Source organism: Equus caballus, chromosome 29, assembly GCF_041296265.1.
Source record: "Equus caballus isolate H_3958 breed thoroughbred chromosome 29, TB-T2T, whole genome shotgun sequence".
Lineage (NCBI taxonomy): Eukaryota > Metazoa > Chordata > Mammalia > Perissodactyla > Equidae > Equus > Equus caballus.
The window spans coordinates 34,539,752-34,565,681 of record NC_091712.1 but is presented as its reverse complement, the minus strand read 5'-3'; the positions used below and the strand labels follow the sequence as shown (position 1 = coordinate 34,565,681).

The following is a 25,930-nucleotide window of genomic DNA, read 5'->3' as shown; positions in this document are numbered from 1 at the left end:
CATATCAAATAAAGGCATTTCATTTTCAGAAGAAACATCTTCTCTAAGTGGGCCTGTGAAAGATCGTCCTCAGAAAGCACTCCTTAACTGTGTGTGCCTCCCTAACCTCAGATAGCCCTCGGGTGCCCACACTAGTTAGGTAAATTTAACTTTTCAGAATATTTTTTACTCATGCTGTACTTTGGTGTTTTGTGTGTGTGTGTGTGTGTATGTGTGTGTGTAAGACTGGCCCTGAGCTAACATCCATTACCAATCCTCCTCTTTTTGCTTGAAGAAGATTATCACTGGGCTAACATCTGTGCCAGTCTTCCTCTATTTTGTGTGGGATGCCACCGCGGCATGGCTTGACGAGCAGTGCTAGGTCTGCGCCCAGGATCTGAACCCGTGAACCCCAGGCTGCCAAAGCAGAGCACACGAACTTAACCACCAGGCCACCAGGCCAGCCTCTACTTTGGCATTTTATTAATTCGGGGAGCAGTTACTCATTTGAAGATTATCTGGCTCTCTTGCCCTCCCATTTCTCTCCATTGGCCCATCTTTTTTCACTGCTTATTATCAAGGAGAAGTAAATCTCAGAACAATCCACTTCCCTTTCATTAGCTATACTTTTAAGTGTTTTAGTCAAGCAGAGTCAAGTCGGTGGTTGAAATTAGCTATTTATTTATGGGGTTGAATTCGTCAGACAGCTTTACACCCTTATTACTACAGAAAGAGGACTGACATCCCATTCTTTGCTCATTTCCTGCAAATTTTAACATTCTGTGCTTTTTTTTCTAGTAGGTTTCCACAAGTTAACTTGTTCTTGACATTACAGGGCTCACTTTATTTTAATCAGTGTTAATGGAGTCGAATGTTGCATAAAATGGTCCATAAGGAAAATATCACTATAGTGTTTATAATTTCTTGATAAATTTTTTCATTCAGGCAACAAGTATTTATTGAGTGTCTACTATGTACTTGGAATTCTAGGCTTTTGAAACACATGAGTGGACAAAGCTGACAAAAATCCCTGCCTTCATGTAGTGTATATTCTAGCATTAACCTTTAAAAAATATTTGACTAATTCCCACTGTAGTAAAGCGATTTGGTTAGACTTTAAGCATAAACTATATTCTACACCCTTTAAAAAAATTTCCATAACCAATTTTTTGTATACCTTATGTTAAAATTGTGTAAATGAGACCAAGGTAGGAGAGGAGGCATATTCTTTCTCTTTCTTCCTCTTCTGTAAGCTGTTTCATTTTTCTATCCGTTTGACGCAGCCAAGGGCTCTGAGAGTAGTCTTCACTGTTAGGGTGGGTTTAGTAAGTGGTAAGACCAGAAAAAAAGAACGGTACGTGGCACTTCTGCTCTGTGGCTTCTCACCAGAAGCACTTCATGAAAACCAAGTTTTTTAAAAGTTCATTGGCATTTAAAACATATTTTTGAAAAAAGCAATAATTGGGAGTGGTCTGCTTTTCTAGTAAATGGTTCGTTATTTGGCATTGATCATCCTGCTTCTAGAGTTTTTTTTTAAAAAGAGAAAAAGGCATGCAGGGTCCAGCCCCATGGCTGAATGGTTAAGTTCATGTGCTCCGCTTCGGTGGCCTGGGGTTCACCAGATCAGATCGTGGGCACGGACTTACACAACACTCATCAAGCCATGTTGTGGTGGCATCCCACATAGAAGAACTAGAATGACCTACAACTACGATATACAACTATGCACTGGGGCTTTGGAGAGAAAAAGTAAAGAGGAACATTGGCAACAGATGTTAGCTCAGGGCAAATCTTCCTCACCAAAAGAAAAGGCATACAGATACTCCCAACCAGAGGAGGTTTGAAGGTCCCTACATGTGCTGGGTATTTTTGTTTGTTTGTTTGGTTGGTTTTTTTTGTGTTTTTTTTTTGGAGGAAGATTAGCCCTCAGCTAACTACTGCCAGTCCTCCTCTTTTTGCTGAGGAAGCCTGGCTCTGAGCTAACATCCGTGCCCATCTTCCTCTAGTTTATATGTGGGACGCCTACCACAGCATGGCTGCCAAGCAGTGCCATGTCCGCACCCGGGATCCGAACCAGCGAACCCCGGGCCGCCGAGAAGCGGAACGTGCGAACTTAACCGCTGCGCCATCGGGCCGGCCCCATGTGCTGGGTATTTTGATGTGGAATTACCTTTATATTTCACTTAGCATCAAGAAAATGAGAAGTCTCTTGAGCCAAATAGTCAGAACCACAGCTCATTCTCTAATTCATTCTAGTGTCCTGATCTGCCAGAGGGTTCTCAGCTCCCGCCATGAGAACAGCTTTGTGCGGTGGATGGGCAGCCCATGCAGTTGACGAGATGCCCCTGACTTAGAGCCGACTGCGGTCTCTTAATAGTCCTGAACTAATTTAAAGCTTAATAAAGCTGCCCAGCTAAGGCAGGGCAGACATTGATGAATCCCCACTCCGCAGCAGAGCCTGTACTCGGATTTGTGCAAGCTGATTCCCCCCGTGCCCTGAGAGCCGCTTGTTGGCCCACTGGCGGACAGATCCTGTCATGCGTTCTTAGGGCTGCCACTCACTCAGAGCTCTCTTCTCATTGCGGGGGGAGCGGGGTGCACTTCTTAGTATTTTTAGATATTGGCTCTCGTTCTTCGTGTGTTTGCTTTTGCTGGCTCTGGAGTCTGTGCTGTGTCCAGTTTTAGATTGACTGTCTGCAGCGCTCTGCACACTCTCCTCCATCATGTGGCAGATCCCCACAGATCCCCTTGTGATGGGTGTCTGAGCTCAGAGGTGTGTTTCTGTACCACACAACCACTCTGTGAGATTGTTTTCCCTACTCAATTATCCATGGTGCTGTCTGATAGCACCGTGTCATCGCTGCTAAAAAGCATGTCTTAATTGCTTAATTGTGTTTTAGATTGGATGGGAAAAGCCACAAAACTTTATTCTGGTCATAACTTCCCTGAGGTTTGTGATCCAACGTCCATGTTTTAAGACTTGAAAGCAACAAAATAGAAACGTTTAGCTGTTATGTGGTTTAATCCTGTGAACTGCTATAAACTGGATACAGTGGCCACATGCAAAAAATAAGCAAAACGCACCAACCTCGACAATCTAGCTGAAGAGCAGAAAGTGAGATAAGGTACAAGGTGTCAGTGACAGGAGAGATTCTACGCTGAGGAAAGAGGCAACATTTTTAATAGAAGAGCTGACATTTGAGCCAAAATTTTAAGACTAGGTGGAATTTTGAAAGATAGAAATAGAATGGAAGATATAGGAAATGTGTCAAACATGAGAAAAAAGCAGAAAAAGGACTGACTCAGCAAATGGAAATTCATCTCTTTTTTTTTTCGAGGAAGATTAGCCCTGAGCTAACATCTGCTGCCAGCCCTCCCCTTTTTGCTGGGGAAGATTGGCCCTGAACTAACATCCGTGCCCATCTTTCTCTATTTTGTATGTGGGACACCTGCCACAGCATGGCTTGACAAGCAATGTGTAGGTCTGCACCTGAGATCCGATCCAGTGAACTGGGGCAGCCAAAGGGGAGCCAGTGAACTTAACCACTGTGCCACCAGGCAGGCCCCGAAATGTGAGATGTATGGGAAATAATCACCAGGGACGGCCCTGAAAGCTAAGGAGCTGGGACTTTCTCTGTAGGCAGCGAAGAACCACTGAAGGACTTTGTGAGCACAAGAATGTCAGTGATGGGACATGGGTAGCGAGTGGTTGGGAGGGAGGACAAAGGGGAAGGGGTTGAGGAAGACAGAAGCGAATTTAGTTTGGGCACCAGTGGCACAGTATTTTCATTAGTAGAAAGAGGGGAGTCAGGAGAAGGAAAGTTTGTAGGAGAAGATAATTTTGCACATGTTGAGCTGAAGCACATGTGAACAGACCCTTCATTTAAATATGCCCAACGAGCAGTATGTTATCTGACCCTCGAGTTTATCACAGAGATTGGAGCTGGAAAAGTGGATTGACAATGAACTGCAGAGGTGAGGCAGGCTGATTCAAGGTGGGCAGTGGGTGAGATCGTTAAGTTAGAATGGCCAAGCAAAGCAGAGAAGGGGCCTGGTGTACTGCCTTGGCTGATGACTGTTTTTGTGGGACAGATAGAGGGAACCAGGAGGTGCAAAGGGGGCTGCTGGGGTAGCATGGTATCAGGGAAACCCAGCAAGAGTTTCAAGCAGGAAGGTGATGAAGGTGAGGGCAGGAAAGAGGTATTTGAGCTTAGCAATTAGAGAGTCTGTTCACCCTTGAGTGGCCAGTTCACGACGGTGGTGGAGTGGATGTCACAGTTCTGGAGGCAGTGAGAGAAAAGGGATGTGAGACTGAAGGCGAGAATATGTAGGACATTTTCATGAAATCTAGTGATTAAAAAAAAAATCTGTAAAAGTAGTACGTCAATGGGAGGAGAAAGTTTCAGATGGAAAAGATGCTAACATATTTCTAGGCTAAAGAGAGAGCCAGAACAAAGGAGAAAAGGAAGTGGTCAACAAGAGGTGAAAATTGATGGACTGAAGTCAGAAGGCATCTGGAGCGGTGCATGGAAGGCTCTGTCACGGGTTGTCTCCAGCACGGGGACGGCTCAGCCACCAAGCTCCTGGACCGCAGCCCCTTGCCCTCCCTCTCCAGCTCTCACCCAGCGTCAGGTGTACATATCCATATACGTGACGGGGCGTAACCCATAATAAATGATTGAAGAAAATGGATGTGTAGCCTTAAAAGAGGGAATGCCTTCACCTCTGAGATAGGAGCAGAAAGGGGTCAGGATTGGGAGGATGTAAAGAATTTAAGACAAAAAGGTATTTATTTATAAATACCATATATAGGTCAAGAATTTAAACATCTAGGGCTAGAAACAAAAACAGGTCATACTCATGGCAGAGGTTTAAAAAATAGTTAATCTAAAAAACATAGTCATTACAATATTATTCATATTTCTGGAGGATGTGGACTTCTTGACCAAGAGGTGAAAGACTGTGAGTTGGGGCGAGTCATTTAATCTTTCTTTCTTCAGTTTCTCCATTGCAAAATGGAAATGTCCACTTTCCTTTTCTTATTGAAATATTGAGGTTAATGTTTATGTATAATGCATACTGTTGCTTTCTTTTTTAAGACAACATTAAAGGATCATCAGGAAAGATTATTTCATTATTTTGTAGTGATATTAAATTCTGCCCCTCTGGACAGTAGGAAACTAGGTTAAAACTGGAATAAGATGCAGTGATATTTTTCTCTGAACCTCCTGACTTTAGAAAATGAATATCTCCCCACCTTTCCTAAAAATATTAGAATGTAAGTGCAGAGAGTAGACCCTTTCTGTATGTCTTTCTGCTTTGGGGCTTAGCTGAACACGTTGCCAGTGAACCTCCCACAGTACCTCAAATCTGACTTGAGGTTGTAGAACCAACGCACCCTACTTACCAAAGAGAAGACGGCGCTATTGGACTACATGGAGCAGGATGACCATGATCAGGCAGGATTTCCGTGTCATTTACAGTCAAGCAGTGAGGCCCTTAGAGAATCATTTGTTTTATTTCAGGCAACACACTGGTTTGTGCTCTGTGGTCGGCCATTTGCAAAGGTCACCACCCCACTGAAGTGCGGGCTTACACTGCACCTGCAGCTCACAGCTTTTCAGATCTAGAATTCTGCTGGATGATCTCCCGACCCCTGAACCTTGGTGTCATATTATCCAAAGGAAAATCTGCCTCCTAGAAATGAGTGTTATCCACCTGAGCAAACTACCCGCTTTCCAGGATATCCAAAGACCAGGATTCAGACAGATCTTCAGTGGCCTCCTGATGACATGCATTTGCTTCTGGCAGAAGTTCGTTTTCCTCACTCTCTCCAGAGTCTGGTCAAGTCATCAAATTTTAGAGTCGCAAGGAATCTTCGGGAGAATCTATCCAGGTGCCTCCTTCGTGGTCCAGATGAGGAGACAGAGGACTGCAGGGTTAAATGATTTGCCGGGGCGGGGGGGGGTGGGGGGGGGGGGACAGAGGTTGTCAGCAACAGATGAGATGACAATCAGTCCACCACACCATGAAATAGTCAAAAGCAGGAACTCCTGGGAACCCTCGTGAGGAAATCACCAGGGTTTTCCATCTGCGCCTGTGGCCGTCTGTAAAAACAAACATCTGGGGCCACCTAAGGGGAGAGATGTACTTTTATTTTGGTAAATTATAAGCACCATATCATTGGAAAGGAAAAAGTTTCAGTTTTCTCTCTCCTTTGCTCCATTCTTGTTAGATCAAAATATACTGAGTTTATATAAACTGACTTTTTAAAACTTGTAGCCCAAATTACACCTTCATTCTTAAGCACCTGTCTTGATGGGACTGGGGAGGATACTAAAATTAAGGCAAGGTAAGGAGGTACCCAGGTTACTGACAACTAATGAAGTAGATTTCTTTCTTAGAAATATCAACTCGGGAGAGCTCCAGCAAGCATCTGGAAATGAAAATGAAAGTGAAGAACACAGTAGGACTACTGTGATACTGAATACTGAATGTGCTACTGCCCACCTTCCAGCACGTTTACTGTCATAGAATAATGCCTCAAAAGTAATTCCGAGTTCAAACAAGGAACTTTCTTCATCTAGTCCTTTAGACGCTGTGTTCCTCTTACGCGTCTTCTAGAGAACCACTAATGACTGTCTGGCCGGCGCTGCACCAAGCTAAGTTGTTTACCAGCCTCCTTGTGAGCTGGAATTGGTGTAGTGAAAGAAGACACTCCTACAGATGTTTTGGGGTAAAAGGTACTATGCCTGTTACAGATTGTCAAGGAGTGAGATCAGAACACCTGAGAACCTTTTTTTTTTAATTGCAGTCCAAGTAGTTTATAACATTGTGAAATTTCAGTTGTACATTAATATTTGTCAAACACCATATAAATGTGCCCCTGCACCCCTTGTGCCCACCCTCCCCATTCTTCCCCGGGTTAGCACTAAATTGTTCTCTTTGTCTATAAGTTTTTATCTTCCACATATGAGTGGAATCATATGGTGTTTGTCTTTCTCTATCTGGCTTATTTCACTTAACATAATGCCCTCAAGGTCCATCCATGTGGTTGTGAATGGGACAATTATGTCTTTTTTTACGTCTGAGTAGTATTCCAGCCATATGTATGTATGTATGTGTGTGTATATATATATACACACCACATCTTCTTTATCCGATCATCAGTCGGTGGGCACTTGGGTTGCTTCCATATCTTGGCTATTGTGAATAATGCTGCAGGGAACATTAGGGGTGCATAAGTCTCTTTGCATTGTTGATTTCAAGTTCTTTAGACAAATACTCAGTAGTGGGATGGCTGGATCACGTGGTATTTCTATTTTTAGTTTATTGAGAAATCTCCTTACTGTTTTCCATAGTGGCTGCACCAGTTTGCATTCCCACCAGCAGTGGATGAGGGTTCCCTTTTCTCCACAACCTCTCCAACATTTATTATTTTTTGTCTTGGTGACTCAGAATTTTTTAACACCATTCTCAACACAAACCCCTCCTCCTACCCTCTCATCCCTCCTCTCCCCACCCCACCCCCAAAGTCTTTTAGGGAATAAATTAAAATGAGAGGTGTGGTTATTGTGGAATAATTAGCCCCGATGGGAGAAGAGACATTCCGTATTTTGTTAATGCCGTAGGGTTGGGACTAGCTAATAATAGTGCCTGGGTCACTGCTTAATTATCCTACTTCCTTATAACCTTCTTTGTATTGTTGGAACACAGCATCCAAGCTTGTTTGAGGCAGAACAGCAACCACAGACTCCAGTGTCCTGAGTATGTTTCGTCAATGCAGGCAATTTTCTCTCTTTGCAACTATTTTATTTCCTAAACCACAAAGCCACTATGCTTTCACCATCTCATTCTTCTGTGGAAAGTGTTTAATGAATGCGCTGAAGGCAGATCCTTGCTGTCTTCTGTTAATGTTGTTTCGTTGTAGCTGAAAAAAAAAATCTCTTGCTGTCCAGGAAAAGTGGGGAGGAGGATTAATATCAGGAAATTGATGCATTTAAAAGTTCTTAAAGGCACAGTTGTTTCTGGGATGGACTTATGCTGGACATGACCTGCTAATACACTGACAAAAGATGAGGAAAGGGCAGTGTTCATGAGGGAGAATGTTTTAAATGGAGAAGTGGTAAATGTGAGAGGTTGATAGCCCCCAGTGGCCACTTTTCTCCTTTTCTTGGTGGATCTGGAATCTGTAAAAGGATGGACGAATAGCCAAGTTCCCTACATTCAGCAGTCAACTTCATCCCAAACTGGGAATCCTGTTCATCATTCCACCTTCTACAAAGAATGAGAAGGAAGCCAGCGTTGACTTTGCATCCCTGTTCTTAAAGGGAAGGGGAGGATGAGGGTATCAGGGCTGCTCTTTGAACTTGGCCCTGTGCGTGCTCCTCCCTTCACAGAGGATGTCCACCGTAGTGGCAGCCTGGAAAACTGAGAGCGGGCATCTGATTCCTTCTGTGTAAGAGTTACGTCAGAGGAACGAAGGGTATCTCTGCTCCTGTCCTGGTGACAAGGAGCAACTGGCATTGTTGATTCTATTTTTAAAAATAGCCACACCCTTTCTCTGGCATGTGAGCCAAAAGGAAGGATCTGATGAGTCTTCCTCTTAGGCTCAGTTGTGTCATTAGGAGTCCTCTGTGAGGCCACAGCATGCGATGAAATGGGACACCCTTCATCCAGCTCATTAAGGCCTACACGTTGGCCTCATCCTAGAAGAGACTAGCTAGGGAGTCCAGTGTTCCTGCCACAGCCTGCAGTAGGATTTTCATCTATTCATTCACTCAGTAAATACTTACTCTGTGCCTATTATGTGTCAGTTACTCTTATGGGTTCCAGGACATAAGACAAACAGAACTCCTGCTCTGTTATAAGCTTAACTTCTGATGGGATTTTTTTGTATAGAAGATAGAACCATATCTTGCTCATGCCCCAAACTAAATTTTACATGCAGGCCTGTTGGGATTTGGTGGTACTGCACTCAGACACCTGAGACCAGTGGTTCTCAGACTTTAGTGAGCAGAAGACGCACCAACAGGGCGTGTTCAGAGTCCTTGGCCCCACAACCAGAGATTTCGGTTCAGCAGGTCTGAGGTAAACGCCAGGTGATTCTGACACAGGAGGTCCTAGACTATAACTTTAAAAAAGTGACATCACTCCATTAATCGTGTGCATCATTACCACACCCTCAAAGGGCAATGAGGTCCCTGCCTCCAGCAGACAGAATGATTCTGACTAAATGGCCAGCAGAGCATCTTGGCATTCCCAGGCCCCAGGTCAGAGGGAGTTTACGCCCCAAAAGTCTGGCCTTTCTCTTGGTGGTCATCTTCTCCATGAACCAGTCACTTAGGATTTGAGTTGGGTGTGCTCAGTGGAGCAGCTACTGCTCCTGGGGAAGAAGGCGGTAGAAGGTACATTCAGTCTTAAGCTTGATCAGGCTTGTTTTTATGTAAAGCCCTCTGGTCTGCGGTCTCTAAATAGACCTGGGGTTTTCACATAGTTCAGTGATGCTGTGGGCAGTGAAAATTAGAACCTTCACTGAAGTTCTGCTTCAAACCGGTAGAATTCTGCCTTCTTGGAGTCCTCATTTCCTCTGCCAGGAGATACAGCCAACATATATTTGGCACTCGTAGAAACGATAAGAGCTTTTCAAAAGTTGTTTATTGGACCTCTGAGGCCATCGAGCCTAGCCTCAGGGTCTGCTGAAACCCCCCGATACAGGACCATCTGGCGGCCTCTGCTTTTGTATTGCCACCAACAGGGAGAACGTGCCTCTGAGCAGCTCGGCTCACATGGGAAGACTTCGGTCCGTAGACAGGTCTCCTTTACCGTGAACCTGCCTCTCACAGCTTCCACCCACTGATCCTCATTTTGGTCTCTTGAGCTACAAAGAATGTCTTTCTGATGTCAAGACCTGAGACTGTTTTCCCTTTGTCTTCTCATCTCGAGGCTAGATTTTACCTTTTTATCAATAGTTTTGCTCTCGCTCGCCTTTCAGGCCTGGACACCCTCCTGCAGACAGTCCCGAAACTATATCCACAGGTTGAGAAGCCTGCAGAATTAGTCATCATCCATGCAGTTGCCTCTCTAGAGGAAAAACGCTGAATCTTCATGTCAAATGTTGCAAAATGATGTGAAAAGAATGTAATTTCTCCTTTTGAGGACAGAATAACCAGGTTCTCATCCTTCAAATACAGATTGTCAGCAGTGTCTATTGATCACCTTCTGTGTGTCACACATTAGTGCCACCTCATTTGATTGCATGATTATCATGTCACTTCTCAGAGATGGGTTGCATTATTCCCATTTTGCAGATCAGTATTAAGCCTCAGTAAGTTGAGTGGTTTGCCCGAGGTCTGACAGGTGAAAGGGACAGAGCCAGAAAACTAAGGATGAATCACAATGACTGCAAGTTCATTACTTCTGTAAATAAATCTTTAGCCACAAGATAGGTGCAGGATGCAAAATAGGAGTTTAAGTTCAACATCAGTATAATGTCAACTCTCTGTAGGTGGGGAGCTGGGTTCAATCCTGGCTCTAGGACTTGGAGCTGTGTGACCTTCCATCCATTATTTTACGTCACAGGATAAATGATTAAATGAGCTAACACCCATAAAGTGCTTACAACAATGACTGGCACATGGTAAACCACTCAGTAAGTGTTAGCTATCCTCATTGTTATCTTTATTCCTGATAAAACTAAATTGGAGAATATATTAGTTTTCTATTGCTGCTGTGACAAATTACCACAAACTTAGTGGCTTAAAACAACATGAATTTATTATCTTACAGTTCTGTAGGCTGGAAGTCCAACATACTCACTGGGCTAAGATCAGGGTGTCCACAAGGGCATTCCTTTCTAGAAGCTCTAGGGGAGAACCCATTTCCTTGCTTTTTCAACTTCTAGAAGCCACTGACTTTCCTTGACTCATGGCCCCTTCCTCCATCTTCAGAGCCAGCAATGTCTGCTCAAGTCCTTCTCATGCTGCCATCTCTCTGGTTCTCTCTTTCGATTCCCTCTTCCACTGATAAGGACCCTTGTGATTACATTGGGCTCACAAGATAATCCCAGCAAATCGCCCCATCTCAAGGTCAGCTGAAGAGTAACTTCTACTTCCTCTGGGTCGTGTATCCTCACATAGTCACACGTTCCAAGAATTAGGACATGGACATCTTTAGGAGGACCATTATTCTGCCTACCACAGAGAACAGAGCAGTAACTCTTACCTCCCTCTCCAGACATACCCTGGGGACCCAAATAAGCTTAATCTACCTACCCAGAAATACAGAAGTTAGCACAAAAAGAGAACAGGAAGGCCTTTATCAAGCAGCCACTCTTGTATCTCAGTTCAGTGGCTCCTCCCACGGCCCAGTCAATGTCAGGTCCTTCCCAGTCTCTCCAGCCAGATTAGTCACTGTTCTTCCCATTAGGGACATCAGGCTGGTGGGGGCTGGCAGGGTGGGTAGTCCAGTTTATCCATAGAGCAGAGAGAGGGCCTTTTTCCTGAAAAGTAAAGCAAAGGTCCTTTTCTCTCCGGAAAGCTGAGAAAAAGAAAATAAACATTTTTCTCTGGCACAAAGAAATGTAAAAAGAAAACAAATGAAATGTTATTTTTTACGTAGGTAAGATTAGGCTTGCTGGTTTTCGGGTTGGTTTAAGCAAGTTTTCCAAATAGCCCTTCTCCCATGACTGTTACGTATCTAAATGGCAGGCGGTGTTTGGCCTTCTTGTCAAGGACTCACCCACACAGCCCATCCTGTGCCACCACTCCCTCTGTGCCCTGGGCAAATCCATTCAGGCTTCTGACCCTCTGCTTCCTCATCTTCAAAGTGGAGAAAAGACCCCCTGTGTAGTTCATGGGCTGCCTGGGAGGGTCCAAGCTGAAATGAAAGAATATGTGTGAAAGACTTACTGTTATTTGTTATTGTTGATGGGAGTTACGGAAGAGAAACGAATCCTTGAGCTGGGTGGGTGAGCCCAGCTCTCAGCTCTAGTTGAGATATTGGACAGTGGTTATTCCAGGGCTCTTCTAGAACTATTATCTGTCTTGTCTTTCCTTCCTTCCTTCCTTCCTTCACCCTGGCCTAGGAGGGGACCTAATGACCTAGGCAGTCCATCCGTGACCTGCAGTTCTGACCTGAGCCAAGAAACTCTTTTAGATAAATTGTTCATCCAAGACCGACCACAGCTCTGAGGAGAAAGGACCCAACTCACCCCTTAGCTTGGGAGAGGTGTTTAGGGCTCACTGAGTGGAGTCTTTCCAGCAATGAACTAACCTGGTCAAACAAAGACATTCTATGACCAGGTCAAAGTGGGCACATCCTCACCACCAGTCTCCCTTTGCCACTAGTTGCCCTCACTCTCTGACACCCCTACTCTCCCCCCTCCCACATCTTTTCACAAAAAGGCAGAGAACTGTGTTTGCCATGTGAGGTAATAAAAACATGGCTTCTGTTTTTGGCATGGTGATTTTATTTCCTGGTTAGCCAGCTGGTCAGAACATCTTTTGGCTGGTTGGTAGTTTTTAACCAGTGGTAAAATAGGCATAAGCAGGACCTAGGACAGGTTATGTCTGCCACCACATGAGCAAGGTGAGGCAGGCTCTGCTTCCCCCACTTCCTGTGCAACTTCTTATTTGCATGGAGCAACCTTCTACTAAAAGAGGTGCTGTGGGCGAAGATGATCCGACATTTAGTTACCACCCTTCTCCACCCAAAATGTTCCTTTGGCGTTTTGGAAACAGTTTAATTGAGAAACTGAAGGATACGGTTCTCAGTGGAGACGGAAGGGAATTTTAGGTGGGCAGAGTGCAATTAGCCGAGGCAGCATCTTGCCAGTCTGCCAACACAAAAATAGGGAAATGTGTGTGTTGGTGGCATTTAATTTGTCTCTGTCTATTGTGTCTACAGTCTCTTTCTCTATTGGGCATCTGTTGAATATTGGGTTTTGAAGTACTTGATTGAGATTGGCTGTGTGACAAATTTGAGTTTTTCTTTTGCTTTAAATGGATTACTTGCTAGAATTCGAAGGTTCTTAAAGGCAGCTAGATATGTAATCGGAATATCTTCTCCAACTGAGATGCAAACTGGGATGAATTTTCAGAGTATTGTCAAAGATATGGAGCACATGGAATCTTCTCATTTTAAGGCAGGTTATATAGTTCATTTTTCTTATCTCATGCTTGACTCCTCTCCCTCCTGTTTTCACCCTCTCCCCTTCTGCTGGGACTATCCAAAAACAGCTTAAGAGCTCAGAAAACTACATTCAGTCCAGTTCACCATAGCCAGTCTCCCTGAGTTTTTAAATAAATAGAAAACCAAGACATAAAGAGACCTCTAATTTGCCTATTGCTTCTTATTGTCAGTGACAAAATGGGCCCACTGAGTTCCCAGCCTCCTCACCTCTCCCATGGCCCCCTCAGCCCAGCGTCCTCTGGGCTCGTGTGGTGTATGTGTCTGTCTATAATGAGTTCTCTCTCCAACTCACTGTTCACCATTGTGGTTGTGCGTTATCATAAAGAGCAGAGTATAACTTCAACCCACCTCTTCCTCAAGCCCATCTTACAGACTTGAAAGATGTGAAAAACCACCTAGGAAACCTGACTTTGGCCAGTTCTGATGGCATCCAGCTCCTTTACCCTCTTGCCCTGAGTGCAAGAAGGTAGCTAGAAGTCGACATCCTGCTGCTTTGGATGCCTTGGATGAACGTGCCAACAGGCAGCGTCTGTGGGCCAGCAGGTCCCAGCATGGCTGTTGCAGAAAGATAAGGGCCTAGGGACTGGATGTGGGATCCTCTGTGATTTCCTGTGATGTAGAAGAGGGTCATCCAGCGGAAACAAGACCAATGGCCATGTAGTCATCAATAATTGAAGATGTTTACACTGAAAATGGAGTAGAGCATATCTCCTTTTTTGTTGTTTTATGAAATACGTCCTATACAGGCTTGTCTCTTCTTCAGTTCAACCTGGACCCAGTAATTGAAGGGGATCTAAAAATCCCCAAATGGTATCAGATACTGTGCCAAGTTCATAAGATGGATGCATTATTTTTTTTTCTCCATTTAAAAATGATGAAACAGAAGCCTGGGGAGATGAGGAAGCAGTTTGCGTCCAAAGCACTCAGTCTTAACTATAACCCGACTTCGCCTCCAGTTTTCTGTTTTTAAAAGGGGCTGATCAAGTTGTGATGATGTGTCACCGAGAGCCAGAGCTTCATTTTTCAGGACCTGTGAGGCCAAGCCAGGAAACTTGTGCTGTCCTTCTCGGGGATGCCCATCCTAACCCATCTTTAAGATCCTTCCCAGCACAGATTAGATGCAGGGTCACCCACCCAATGGGTGATGCAGAGGATTCGAGACTAATGAGGTCTGTGCTGTAAATGGGGTCTGAACAATTGAAATGGCAGAGACTAAGGTGAAGGCCTGGCATATGTTTGAGTTTCCAGCAATTATAACGAATGCTCCACATCAGCATCAGCATGATGACAGGTCTCATAAGGTTTTCTAGGAATATGATGGTGTCCCTTACTGATAAGGACTTTCTTCAGGTTATTCGTCTTGGTGCTTTGGCACCCATATTTCTCCATCATTGGTGGGGATGGCAGCCAAGTCTGGGGACCTTTCTGATAATAATAACTCATACATGTGTCTCAGATGAGTGCCAGAATATCCTGAGCCAATTCTCAATTTACTCCCCTCCATACCTCATCCCAGTTTCTGTCAAACTCATTTCCAGTGGTGTTTGAGGCATAGCTCATCTCCTCACTCTGTTCCTTTCCATTCATTTCCCTTCTCTTAGATCTGAATGAAGAGTCTGAGGGAGATAAAGAAAAATAGAGCCCTAAATCAAGTAGGGGTTTTCTGACAGTCATTGCATTCTGGCACTAGAGTTCTTTTTAGTTACATTTCATCAGAACAGAGATTTTCATGAAAATATGCTAAGGTCCTTTGCAATGCAAGCAGTTGACCCAATGTTCTTTCTCTCTAAAATTGTTGTAAAGTCTATATCATCTCATTTTAGTCACCAGTCCAGCTCCTGTGGTTGCTGTTTGCATAGTATATATTTTTCCATCCATTTACTTTCAACTTCTTTGTGTCTTTGCATCTAAAACGTGTCTTCTGTAAACAACATATATAGCTCTGGTTTTTGGGTTTTGGCTTTTTGTTTCTTTTTTTTTTTTTTTTTTTTTACCCAGTCTGACAATCTCTGCCTTTTGATTTGATTATTTAATTCATTCACATTTATTGTTCTTATTGATATGGTTGTATTTACGTGTACCACTGTACTTTTTTAAACATTTTTTAATGGAAATATATTTGGCATATAACATTGTAGAAGTTTAAGGTGTACATGTTGATTTGATTCATTTATATGTTGCAATATGACTGCCATTGAGCATTAGCTAACACCTCTGTCACATCACATAATTATCATTCTGTTTTGTGGTGGGGATAATTAAGATCTAGTCTCTTAAAGTTTGATGTTTATAATACAATATTGTCTGTAATCACTGTACTGTGCATTAGATCTCCAGGACTTATTTATCTACTTGTTGCAAGTCTGTACATTGTATTTTTTGTTTTCTGTGGTGTCATATCTTTTTGTTCCTCTGTTTCTCCTTTATGGCTTTATTTTGCATTATGTGAGTATTTTCTAGTATAACATTTTAATTTCTTAAATGATTTTTTTAATGTTTTTCAAGTTTATTTTCTTGGTGATAGCTCTAAGACATATAATATATACCCTATCTTATCAGGATCTACTTCAGATTTATACTAACAATGCCAGTAAGATACAGAAATGTTCTTCCTACATAACTCTCTTCCTCCTCCCGTTTTTGTGATATTATTTATATACATCTTACGTCTATATATGTTCCAAACCCAATGATATATTGTCATAATTATCACTTTATACCATCTTATGTCTTTTAAAGAAACTGAAAGAAGAAAGGAGAGCAGGTATATATCTATAGAGTTTGCTTGTGACTTCCTTACTTACCATTTCTGGTTCTCCTCATTTCTTTCTGTGGTTACCATCTGGTGTAATTTCTTTGCTCCAATACAACTTTGTCTCCCTGCCCACCTCCTTTGTGCTTTTATTGTTTTAGGCATCAAATTTTAAATCAGTTACAAGAAGAGAGGAAAAATGCAATTATACTATCTTTTACAATTACCTACATAATTACCTTTTTTGGTGTTCTTTGTGTGTGTGTGAGAGAGAGAGAGAGAGAGAGAGAGAGAGAGAGAGAGAGAGAGAGAGAGAGAGAGAGAGAGAGAGAGAATTTGAATTACTGTCTGGGGTCCCTTGCTTTCAGCATGAAGAACTTCCTTTAGTACAGGCATACCTCATTTTATTGTACTTTGCTTTACTGCACTTCGAAGATACTGTGTTCTTTATAATACCTTCCACCAGCAAAAAGATTACAACTTGCTGAAGGCTCAGATGATGGTTAGCACTTTTTAGCAATAAAGCATTTTTTAATTGAGATATTTACATTGTTTTTTTGTAGACATAATGCTATTGCACACTTAATAGAATACAGTAAGTAGAGTGTAAACATGACTTTTATATGCACCAGGGAAACAAAAAGTTCACGTGACTCACTTTACTGTGACATTCTATTTATTGCGGTGATCTGGAACTGAACCTGCAGCATCTCCAAGGTATGCCTGTATTTCTTGTAAGACACATCTGCTAGCAGAAAACTGAACTTCTCTCAGTTTTTGTTCATCTAGGAATGCCATTATTTCTCTTTCATTTTTGGAAGATAGTTTTGCTGGAAAGAAGCTTCTTAGTTCATAGTTTTTTCTTTTCAGCACTTGAAATATGTCATCCCACTGCCTTCTGGTCCACTGTTTCTGCTGAGAAGTCAGTTTTTAATCTGACTGGGATACCCTTGTACATGATGAATCTTTTTTTTCTCTTGCTGCTTTCAAGACTTTATCTTTGACTTTCAGCATTTTTACTATCATGTGTCTGCAAATAGCTCTCTTTGTGTTATCCTACTTGTAGTTTCTTGAATTTCTTGCATATATAGATTATTTCAGTAACATTTCATTCATTATCTCTTTGATATTTTCTCTGCTCTTTTCTCTACTTTTGGTACTCCCATTACATGTATATTAATGTACTTAATGGTGTGCCACGTTTCTCTGAGGCTCTGTTCATTTTTCTTCGTTCTTTTTTCTCTCGTTCTTCAGACTGCATAATCTCTATCAATCTGTCTTCAACTTCACTCATTCTTGTGTCTGCTCAAATCTACTGTTGAACCCTATAGTGAATTTTTCATTTCTGTAATTTACTTTTCAATTCCAGAATTTCCATTCTCTTCATCTTTATAATTTCTCTCTCTCTGATATTCATTATTTGATGAAACATTGTCATCATACCTTTGTTTAATTCTTTAAGAGTGATTTCCTTTAGTTCTTTGACCATATTTATAAGAGCTGCTTTGATGTCTTTGTCTGCTAAGTACAGTATCTGGGCCCTCTCAAATGAGTTTATGTTATCTGCTTTTTTCCAGTGTGTGGATCACACTTTCTTATTTCTTTGCACACCCCATAATTTTTTGTTGACAGCTGGACATTTTAGATAATACAGCAATTCTGGAGACTAATCCTCCTCGCTCTCCCTCCTCTACCAAACCTGGCTCCTTTTTGTTTGCTTCCTTGCCTATTTTCTTAGTGACTTAGCTAGATGAGTTCAGCCAAGTCTATTCTCCTTCTGATGTCACTCCTTAGAGGGCACAGCCTTAGGCTATGAGCAACATTCTTATATTTCCTTTTTTAAATGGCATAATTCTTCCAAATGGCTCTCTTTGACTGCCTCTCTGCCTGATCTCCCTAGAAAGCTATAACTTAATAAAACTGATTCAAGAGGAAAAAGAAAAGTTGAATAATCCTGTTTATTAGAGAAATGTAATTAGTATTTTAAAATCATCCCATGAACAAATATCAGATTTAGATCATTTTTACTGGGAAATTCTATCAGACATTTAAGTTACAAGTAATTTCAATCCTATACAATCTATTCCAGAAAATGAAAAAGTAAGGACAGTCTCTCAATCACTTTACGAGGTTAGGAAAGGCTTGGTAGCAAAACTAAGGACAGTACAGAAGGAAAAGTAAAGGCCAATCTTATTCATGTACACAGATGAAAAAAATCCTAAACAAAATATTATCACATAATGAAGCCAAGGAATTATTGCTAATTTTGCTAGGTGTAATGATGGTTTTGGGGTTTTAAATATATATATATATATATATATATATATATACACGCTATTTTTAGAGTTGCATACTAAAGTATGTAGAGGTGATTACATAAGGTCTCAGATTTGCTTTAAAATATACTTAGGGGGAGTAGATTGGTTCTCAAATATTCTAGCATCTTGATGGGAGTTTATGGGAGTTTGTCATGTTATTATCTCTGCTTTTTTGTGTATTTGAAAAGTTTCATACTACAAAAAGACTAGAAACATAGACTTGATTATGTATAATTTTCTTTTAAAAAGAGAAAGAAAATACATATTTTAAGGTGGCAAAAGCTAATGCCATACCTGGACAGAAATATGACAAGGTGGGGAATTCATTTTTTTAAGCAGTTGATCTGGCCTCACCCAAAAGAGATCCCAAGCAAGGTACACTGCAAGCACTTGCAGTCTCTGAAGGCAGAGCAGGGATGTGCTGGACAGGAACATTCTAGGAGGATGGATGAAGTTCCCAGCCAGTGTAGATGGAAAGGAAGTTCACATATGCACGGTGATTTCACAGCTAGAAATGGACCAAGTGCTTCCTTTAGCCGTCGTCAGTTACGTTTAGCCTTTATCTCCATCATCAGGATAAAGTGAGATGATGTGTGTGAAAAGTCAGCAGATTGTAAAGCTATGCAAATGTGTACAAATGTAAGATACATTAAATGTTATTTACAGAAGCAATTATACATGTAAAAGGGAGGGGAGTGCAACTACTTTGGAAAAATGTTTGGTGTTTCCCCAAAGTGTTAACCACAGATTTATCATATGACCCAGCAATCCTAGGTATATGTACTCAGGAGAACTGAAAACATATATCTACACAAAAACTCATACACAGATGTTCACGGCATCATTATCCAAAAGTGGAAACAATCAAAATGTCTACAACTTAGGAATGGATAAACAAAATGTAGTGTTTCCATACAGAAGACTATTATTCAGCGATAAAAAGGAATGAAGTACTGACACATGCTACAACATGGATGAACCTTGAAAATATTTTGCTTAGTGAGAGAAGCCAGTCACAGAAGATCACATATTTTATGATTCCACTTGTCTGAAATATCCAGACTAAGCAAATCCATAGAGACAGAAAGTAGATTCATGGTTGCCAGTGTCAAAGGAGAGGGAAGAATGGAGAATGAGTGCTAATGGGTATGGGTTTCTTTGGGGAATTACAAAAATTTTCTAAAATTAGATAGCGATGCTGGTTGTGCAACTCTGTGAATATACTAAAAAACACTGAATTGTCCACTTTAAAGGGGTAAACTTTATGATACGTGAATTATATTCCAATAAAGGTGTTATGTAAAAGAGTGAGTTAGGGGGACAGAGGAAGGAGAGTTAGGGCCAAAATGGTTTTACCTCATATCACTCACCGCCTCTATTCCCACCACCACCTGGGTCTTGAAGTCTTCTGTCAAACTCAGGAAGATGTATGATTCTTTTTTTTTAAACAGCATTGAGAAAATGCTAAAAGTGTAAAGCAGAAACAATAAGAAAGCCAGGAATTGCCATTTTACTCTCCCGCCCCTGCCTCTTTTTGTGCCGGTAATTTGCTCACCTGGACAAAGATGTGGCTTAGAAGGCTGAGGGAGGATCAGCATTCCCAGAAGAATAGGCCTCCTGGTCTGGAATTTTCTCCTCCCAACCAGTAAGGAGCATATTCGAGGTACTGGCAAAACAGAACCGAGATGATTATTTTTAATCACCGAATCTAATTGTCAAAATTGCCACAAGTACAATCCCACGTCTTTCATACCGAACTCAGAAGCATGTTCCCAGGCTCGGGGGGATTGAATGACTCCCCGTTCCATCTGCTGCGGTGAGAACAGATTACTTTCTGGGCCAGTTGGCTTTCACTCATCTTGTTCTTTCTCTCCCCGTTTTCCTGTCTCCCTTTTGTTTTTCAGTGGCTGCTTCAACTCCCAACTCCACTGCTGGTGCAGCCATGAATTCTTTGACCTCTCTTGGGACTCTGCAAGGACTGGCGGGAGCCACTGTTGGATTGAATAATATTAATGCACTAGCAGGTACCATAAACAGTGAGTATTTGTTGCTCTGGTGGACAGCCTTCCCCCAAATTCGCCACAGAAAATGGGCAGCCAGAAATGACCTAAAAAGGAATTAAAACTTGGGATGGAGGAGCGCATGCTTTGATAGGCAAACTCTACCTACATTCATTTGCCTCAAAAAATACCCAACCCTCGCCACCCCTGGAGTCTTCTCTAATATGTCGCATGTGTATTCATCCATAGATTTCTGTGGTTGACAGATATTTGCAGGTTTCAAGGGTTTTGGTTTTTTTCTGTTCTTCTTGGAGGCAGGGTGTTATAACAGAAAAATTAATAGACTAGAAATCAGGATGCATGGGTCCAGCTCCAATCTGCCACCAGTCACCTACAGGATTTTAGGCAAATCACTGCCCCCACTCTGGGCTTTAGAGTCCCCATTTGAAAACTGACAGTTCTGGGTCATACAATCTTAAAGGTGCCCTCCAGCTCTAAAAGCTAAAGATTCATGACAGTTATATAGGCCGAAAAAGGAGGCCTTGGAAAGAAGGAAATGCAGTTGAATGGAGAGAAGCCGCTGCTAGAGGTGACAGCATCTGGAGTCTTTATTAAGCACCCACAGGCATGAATCACCTACAGCAGTGCCTCTCCAAAGGGGCGTGATTCTCCCATGGCAGGCTGACGCAGAGGGGGGCAAGTCATTTACAGAATTCCTTAGTTCTGAAACACGGGGACTCACCAGAGAACTCTAGGTTCTGTCCTACAGAATGGCCTTGCCACTTCTAGAATCTTAGATCTACTATCCTCTGTCCAGAATGGTACCTGGCCAGAGGATACATATATTTTAGGCTTGTGCTTAGCGTTGGCTCCTATGTTGGGGGAAACTGATCCTGAACCCACAGAGGAGACATTTCACTTGCCTTTCCCTAGGTTCGGTCCCTACTGGGTGGCTGAGAGTGGCCAAGCCCAGCAGGTCCATGACAGCCTAAAGAGATTCTGATGTGGGGGCCCAGTTACCTACCAGGCACCCCAGGCAACCCAACATCTGCCCCTTTGAAGCTTTAAGAAAGGGGACCTTGGCAAGTTGCCCTATTTTAAGCCATGATTCAATAAGTGAACTATTTTTAAAGTGTGATCAGGCAGTACAATTTTTTTTAAAGCAAAAAAAATCCCAATGATTCTATACTTTGAAAAAGTTCAGAAGGAATACTGTGCAATTTATTTGGTACAAAAAGAACCTAGAACTCCCTGAAATGAAGACTGATAAGAAAATCACTCATATATTTAGAGGTGGGAAATTTTCAGGTTTTATTAATCCTTTTATTCAGATGTTCTGGGGAAAAGAAAAAACACTCGGCCTGAGTTTTGTCTGACATAGGCCAGAAAAAGAAGAAAAAGACTTTTCTTTCCAGATATGAGGGCTCTTGATTAGCAAACAGTATATGAAGTGGTAACCATGTGATGGCAGAATGTTTTATTCCAGAGACACTGCCTCCTGCTCCCCCTTCCCAGCAGTCCAGGAGGAGCCTCATTGCCTTGACTCCTGTTTCTGACCTTGTTCTGCAGACGCTCCAACCCACCTGTCCTCCCCTTGGGGGCAGATGTGTATGTGTGTGCACATCCCTTCATGCTGCTTCTCTTGCCCCGGGACCTAGTTCCCCTAAAACAAGGACTTTGATTTGATCATCTTCCTGTCCTTGGTCTGCAAAGTAACAGGCCAGTGGGAATGGCTGTCCTCCTCAGCATGTGCTCACCACTGCTGTGTGTTGTCCTCCTGTCTGTGTGGTCCCACCGCTCCATCCTGTTCTGTTGGACTTTGCTGGGATTTTCCCATCGTTATCATAAAGGACTAGAGAGGGACTTTGTTGAATGGCAGAGAAACCATGACTAGTTCTTGTGTGGGGTCTGTGTTGTACAAATTTTGCTTCTGGCAAGGACAACAGGCTTCAGCTGTTGTGTTTTTTAAATTCTTTGCCATTAGGTTGATATAAGTATGTATAGTTCTTGGAAAATTATGAATGTTTCTAGTTTAAAATAACCCCTACCAGAGAATATAAACCAGGAAAATGTTTAATTTAACCAAAAGTCATACCCAAACAAAAATACATTCCTTCTGACTTGGTGAATGTTACTAGTGCAGAGCTATTTAACAATCCCAGTATTGGTTTCGAGCAAATATTTGCGTCTTGTCTCAAATACCACGAGAAAACCTTCTAATATAGAGTGTCCTCTTTCAGACCATTCTTCCTCCATAGACATGATGATGCTACCTGTCCTGCTGGACAATTCTCAAAGAAGGTAGTCAAGAAATGGTTACCTGGACAGAGGCCGCTTCTAAAATAGTTGGCCTCATTTCCATATCATTGCTGTTTCCTACCGCACACCATCCTAGAAATCATTACTTGCTACCGGAAGGAGAATTTTCTGAATAGATCCAACTCTTTTTTCCGTGGACAAAGGAGCCAGGAAGAAAGCAGATGGAATGCACAGTTAATTTTCGAACTCACCTTAGCATAAATTTTACCCTCTTCCCTGCCAGAGGCCTCCTCACTTCCCCCTCAAAATAAAGTTTTGGTTAGTAGACAAGTAGCTAAATTAAACTGTTAGAGTTTGATATCCTTTTTCTTCCTTTATACATTCACAAAAGGAGTGACTGAAAAAGTACAGCATCCTAAAGCTAAAAGCAGAAATCCAGCAAGATCAAAAGGACGGAATGTGGGTAATTCACGAACCGAGCTTTCACTTCTGGTTTATTTGAGGGTTCTCCAGGCGTGTTTCGTTTGTTAACATCTGAACTAAGACAAAGAAATGTCCATAAGATTCTGCATCTGATTTCGTGTGTTTAAATATATGTCAAGTGACATCCTTATTTTTGTTTAAATGGCATAATTCTTCCAAATGGCTTACCATGTGGCGCTTGAAATTATGGTTGTCCAAATATAAGCCACAAATGCCTGGTGAATGGTGTTTATGGAAAGATTTTGTGTCGAGAAGAAAAAAGAGAAGATGCTTTGGGCATATTATTGTGGCTTGTCACCCTTTATATACATTGTGAAATTACTGTTTTAATCTGTATTCTTGCAATATATAAAAGATATGTGTAGCTAGATACATGTACAAGCACACACAACCTCACACACACTTGTGACCATATTAACATAGACATATGTATAAATGCCACTAACTGTACATACTCATATTCGTCTCTCCTGGTTCTAGACATTTTATACTTAAGTTCTCATTATCAGCTTGCTGCTTAGAAGGATATACCTTATCTATACCAAGGAAAGCTTATCCCAGTAAATAGATTACAAACCTATGAGAATATTAATCCAGTCCTCACTTCTCTCTTTTTTTATTTGGTATAAAACCTAGCAGAGTGGCTTGCAAGTAAATGTAGTTGGCTTATGGTACCCTGCCCCCGAGTCTACGTTTTAGTACCATCTTCATAGTGGCCATGGTCATGGTCATGTTCATGGTCATATTTGTGGGTGAGTCCTTCTCTGTCATTTTCACAGATTTACTCAGTAATCTCACAGCTCCTCAGATCTCCATCCGTTGAGGGCAGTTAAGTTTAAAGCACATAGTAGTGAGGATAGGCACTAACTTTATTGATAGGCCATTGGTAAGGACCTTCCCTTGGTGAGGTTTGCCACACCTGCCATTTTGTTCTAGTCTTGCTGATCAAATAGCAAGCGTGGGAGTCTAGATTAAATGGGATGCAATGATCCATCCATTTGGCCTTTTCAAAGAAAAGCCCTATTCTTTTAAGGGGAAGCATTTCATTCAACTTAACCTTCTTCCAACCTCTGTTTCTGTTGTCCAAAGTTTTCAGATGTGATCAGATACCAGCAGCTGAATTGACAAGTGCTATCTTTGCTATAATGATTATTTAATGTAGACTAACCTCAGATAATTCACAGGAATAACTCTCAAAAGTTGAAATCTTTCTTTGATGGTTCTTCAAATTCTACCAGGTAATCCACTACCCAGTCTACTTGGATTTGGCACACACACACATCAAATTTTCTGGGATAGTTTTGGTTTTAAATATTCTCAATGCACTTGTACTTGTTAGAATATTTACCCTTATTTTTTATTCAAAAGGATGGTTATACCGTGGAGAGGAAAGCCCTGGGCTGCAGAGGCCGTGGCTACTCCCCTCTTTGGCATCAACATCCCTTTTACTTGGTGCCTCCTCGACCATCTCCTTCCCCATCCCAGGCAGGTTAAGGCCAACCAGGACTACCTCCCAGACACGTGGAATCAGCTGAAGCAAGCAGAACCCTTCACAAAGCACATTTGCCCTGAGGTATAGTCCAGAAACACAGCCAACCACTGTGAAAGGTACGCAGGAACCATGTGTGGATGTAGCTGGCATGTCCCTCACTAGAGCTGCAGGCCTCACAAGGACTCCAGTCCTGAAACATCCAGCCAGTCTTTCACGAGTATGAAGTTCATTCTGCTTCTATATTTCAAGAGAAAAAAAAATTGGCAAAAAGGGGGAAAGAGAAGTAAAAAGATAATTCTCATAACCTAGACAATTAAAAAAAGGCCCCATACCAGAAGGGAAGGAGCCAGGCACCAATGACCACTGCAATTAAATACCACCTGTGTGTCTAGCCCTCTGGAGAAGCCAGGTTGTGGAAGCTACAGATCACAGGAGGGCACTCAAAGGTCTCACATGGCAGGGCCTGAAAACTCCGAGGCCCTTAGCTGACAGGGTACCGTGGAGACGCAGTGCTCTCAACCACTCCATTGATGGCAGGGGGATCCGGAGACAGTCCTCGTAGTGGAGCCTCTGTCTTCAGCCCGTGTTTGTCAGACAGCTGTGCTCCATGTAGCTGTCAGCCAACGTGCACACCAGGAACCATATGCCTTGGGGTCTAAGTAGGGTAGCAAGTCACCGCTCACTTTCCTACTAGAATTCTCTTCCTGCCCATGAATCCAGTCTTCCAGAGGGCTGAGCCCATGACGTGATCATCTGTATCCTTAGCACCTATTGACAGCCTGACAAAAATGAAACCAGCAGCACTTGTCAACAGTTCCTGGCTCTTCTCGGGTTATCTTACACCCTGTCTCTGAAAAGAAACGTTGATGTTTCTTTGCATTCACACAAATATTGGGAAGTGAGAATGAAATAAGACCAAAAGGGGAAAAGAGAAATAAATACTCCCTACCTCTTCAGCAGCCATAAGAGTAACAGGGATGGAGAAGAAAGGAAGCATGAGGTAAATGTGATTAGTTGGTGTCTGAGGGGTTGTTTAGAGTAATTAGGAGGACAAACTATTTGCAGGCTCTTTAACAGCACTTATTTGCATGATGGGAAAGAATTAGGGAGAGAAACTTAAAGGAGAGTCAGCAGGACCTCTGCTGGCCAACACCCTTTTAGCTTAGCTTGTGTTTCCTAGATCTGCAAGAAGTCACTTCCTTCTTCAGTAGGCTAGTTACTCCATTCTTGTGTCCCTCTGACTGTCCTTGCCGCTCCACCCCACCCCACTCCTCTGCCTGAGAAGACAGTACTTGGTAACATCACCCAAGGCCCAGTTCTGTCTCCTCAAGCCCCCCAGGGAAGAATACCAGACAGAGGCACTATGAGATTCCTCTACTGTAAAGCCATGGGGTAATTCATATCTTGTATGTAGTCCTTTTAATCTAAGAGAGGAAGTTTGTCAAAATAACAGAGG

The 25,930-nt window shown here is 42.3% G+C and overlaps 1 protein-coding gene and 1 long non-coding RNA gene across 55 annotated transcripts in view; one reads left to right on the top strand and one right to left on the bottom strand.

Annotated features, from left to right (window-relative positions):
* The window catches only part of LOC111771189 (uncharacterized), a 95,672-nt gene that overhangs the window by 36,731 nt on the left and 33,011 nt on the right, over nucleotides 1-25,930 (bottom strand). For 4 of the 5 annotated variants that reach the window (XR_011434041.1, XR_002804868.2, XR_011434042.1 and 1 more), the window contains exons 2-3: nucleotides 19,796-19,906; nucleotides 19,611-19,704 (exon numbers count right to left, since the gene is read on the bottom strand). This is a non-coding gene — a long non-coding RNA (uncharacterized lncRNA). Of the gene's footprint in view, nucleotides 1-10,729; nucleotides 11,480-11,718; nucleotides 11,857-19,610; nucleotides 19,705-19,795; nucleotides 19,907-25,930 lie in introns of those variants that run through there. The other variant, XR_011434044.1, reaches the window with a different exon arrangement.
* The window catches only part of CELF2 (CUGBP Elav-like family member 2), a 789,986-nt gene that overhangs the window by 747,157 nt on the left and 16,899 nt on the right, over nucleotides 1-25,930 (top strand). For 37 of the 50 annotated variants that reach the window (XM_070255416.1, XM_070255389.1, XM_070255384.1 and 34 more), the window contains one exon: nucleotides 20,145-20,264. In XM_070255416.1, the coding sequence (XP_070111517.1) occupies nucleotides 20,145-20,264 (120 nt within the window). Of the gene's footprint in view, nucleotides 1-20,144; nucleotides 20,277-25,930 lie in introns of all 50 variants that reach the window. The other 13 variants (XM_070255407.1, XM_070255375.1, XM_070255380.1 and 10 more) reach the window with 1 other exon arrangement.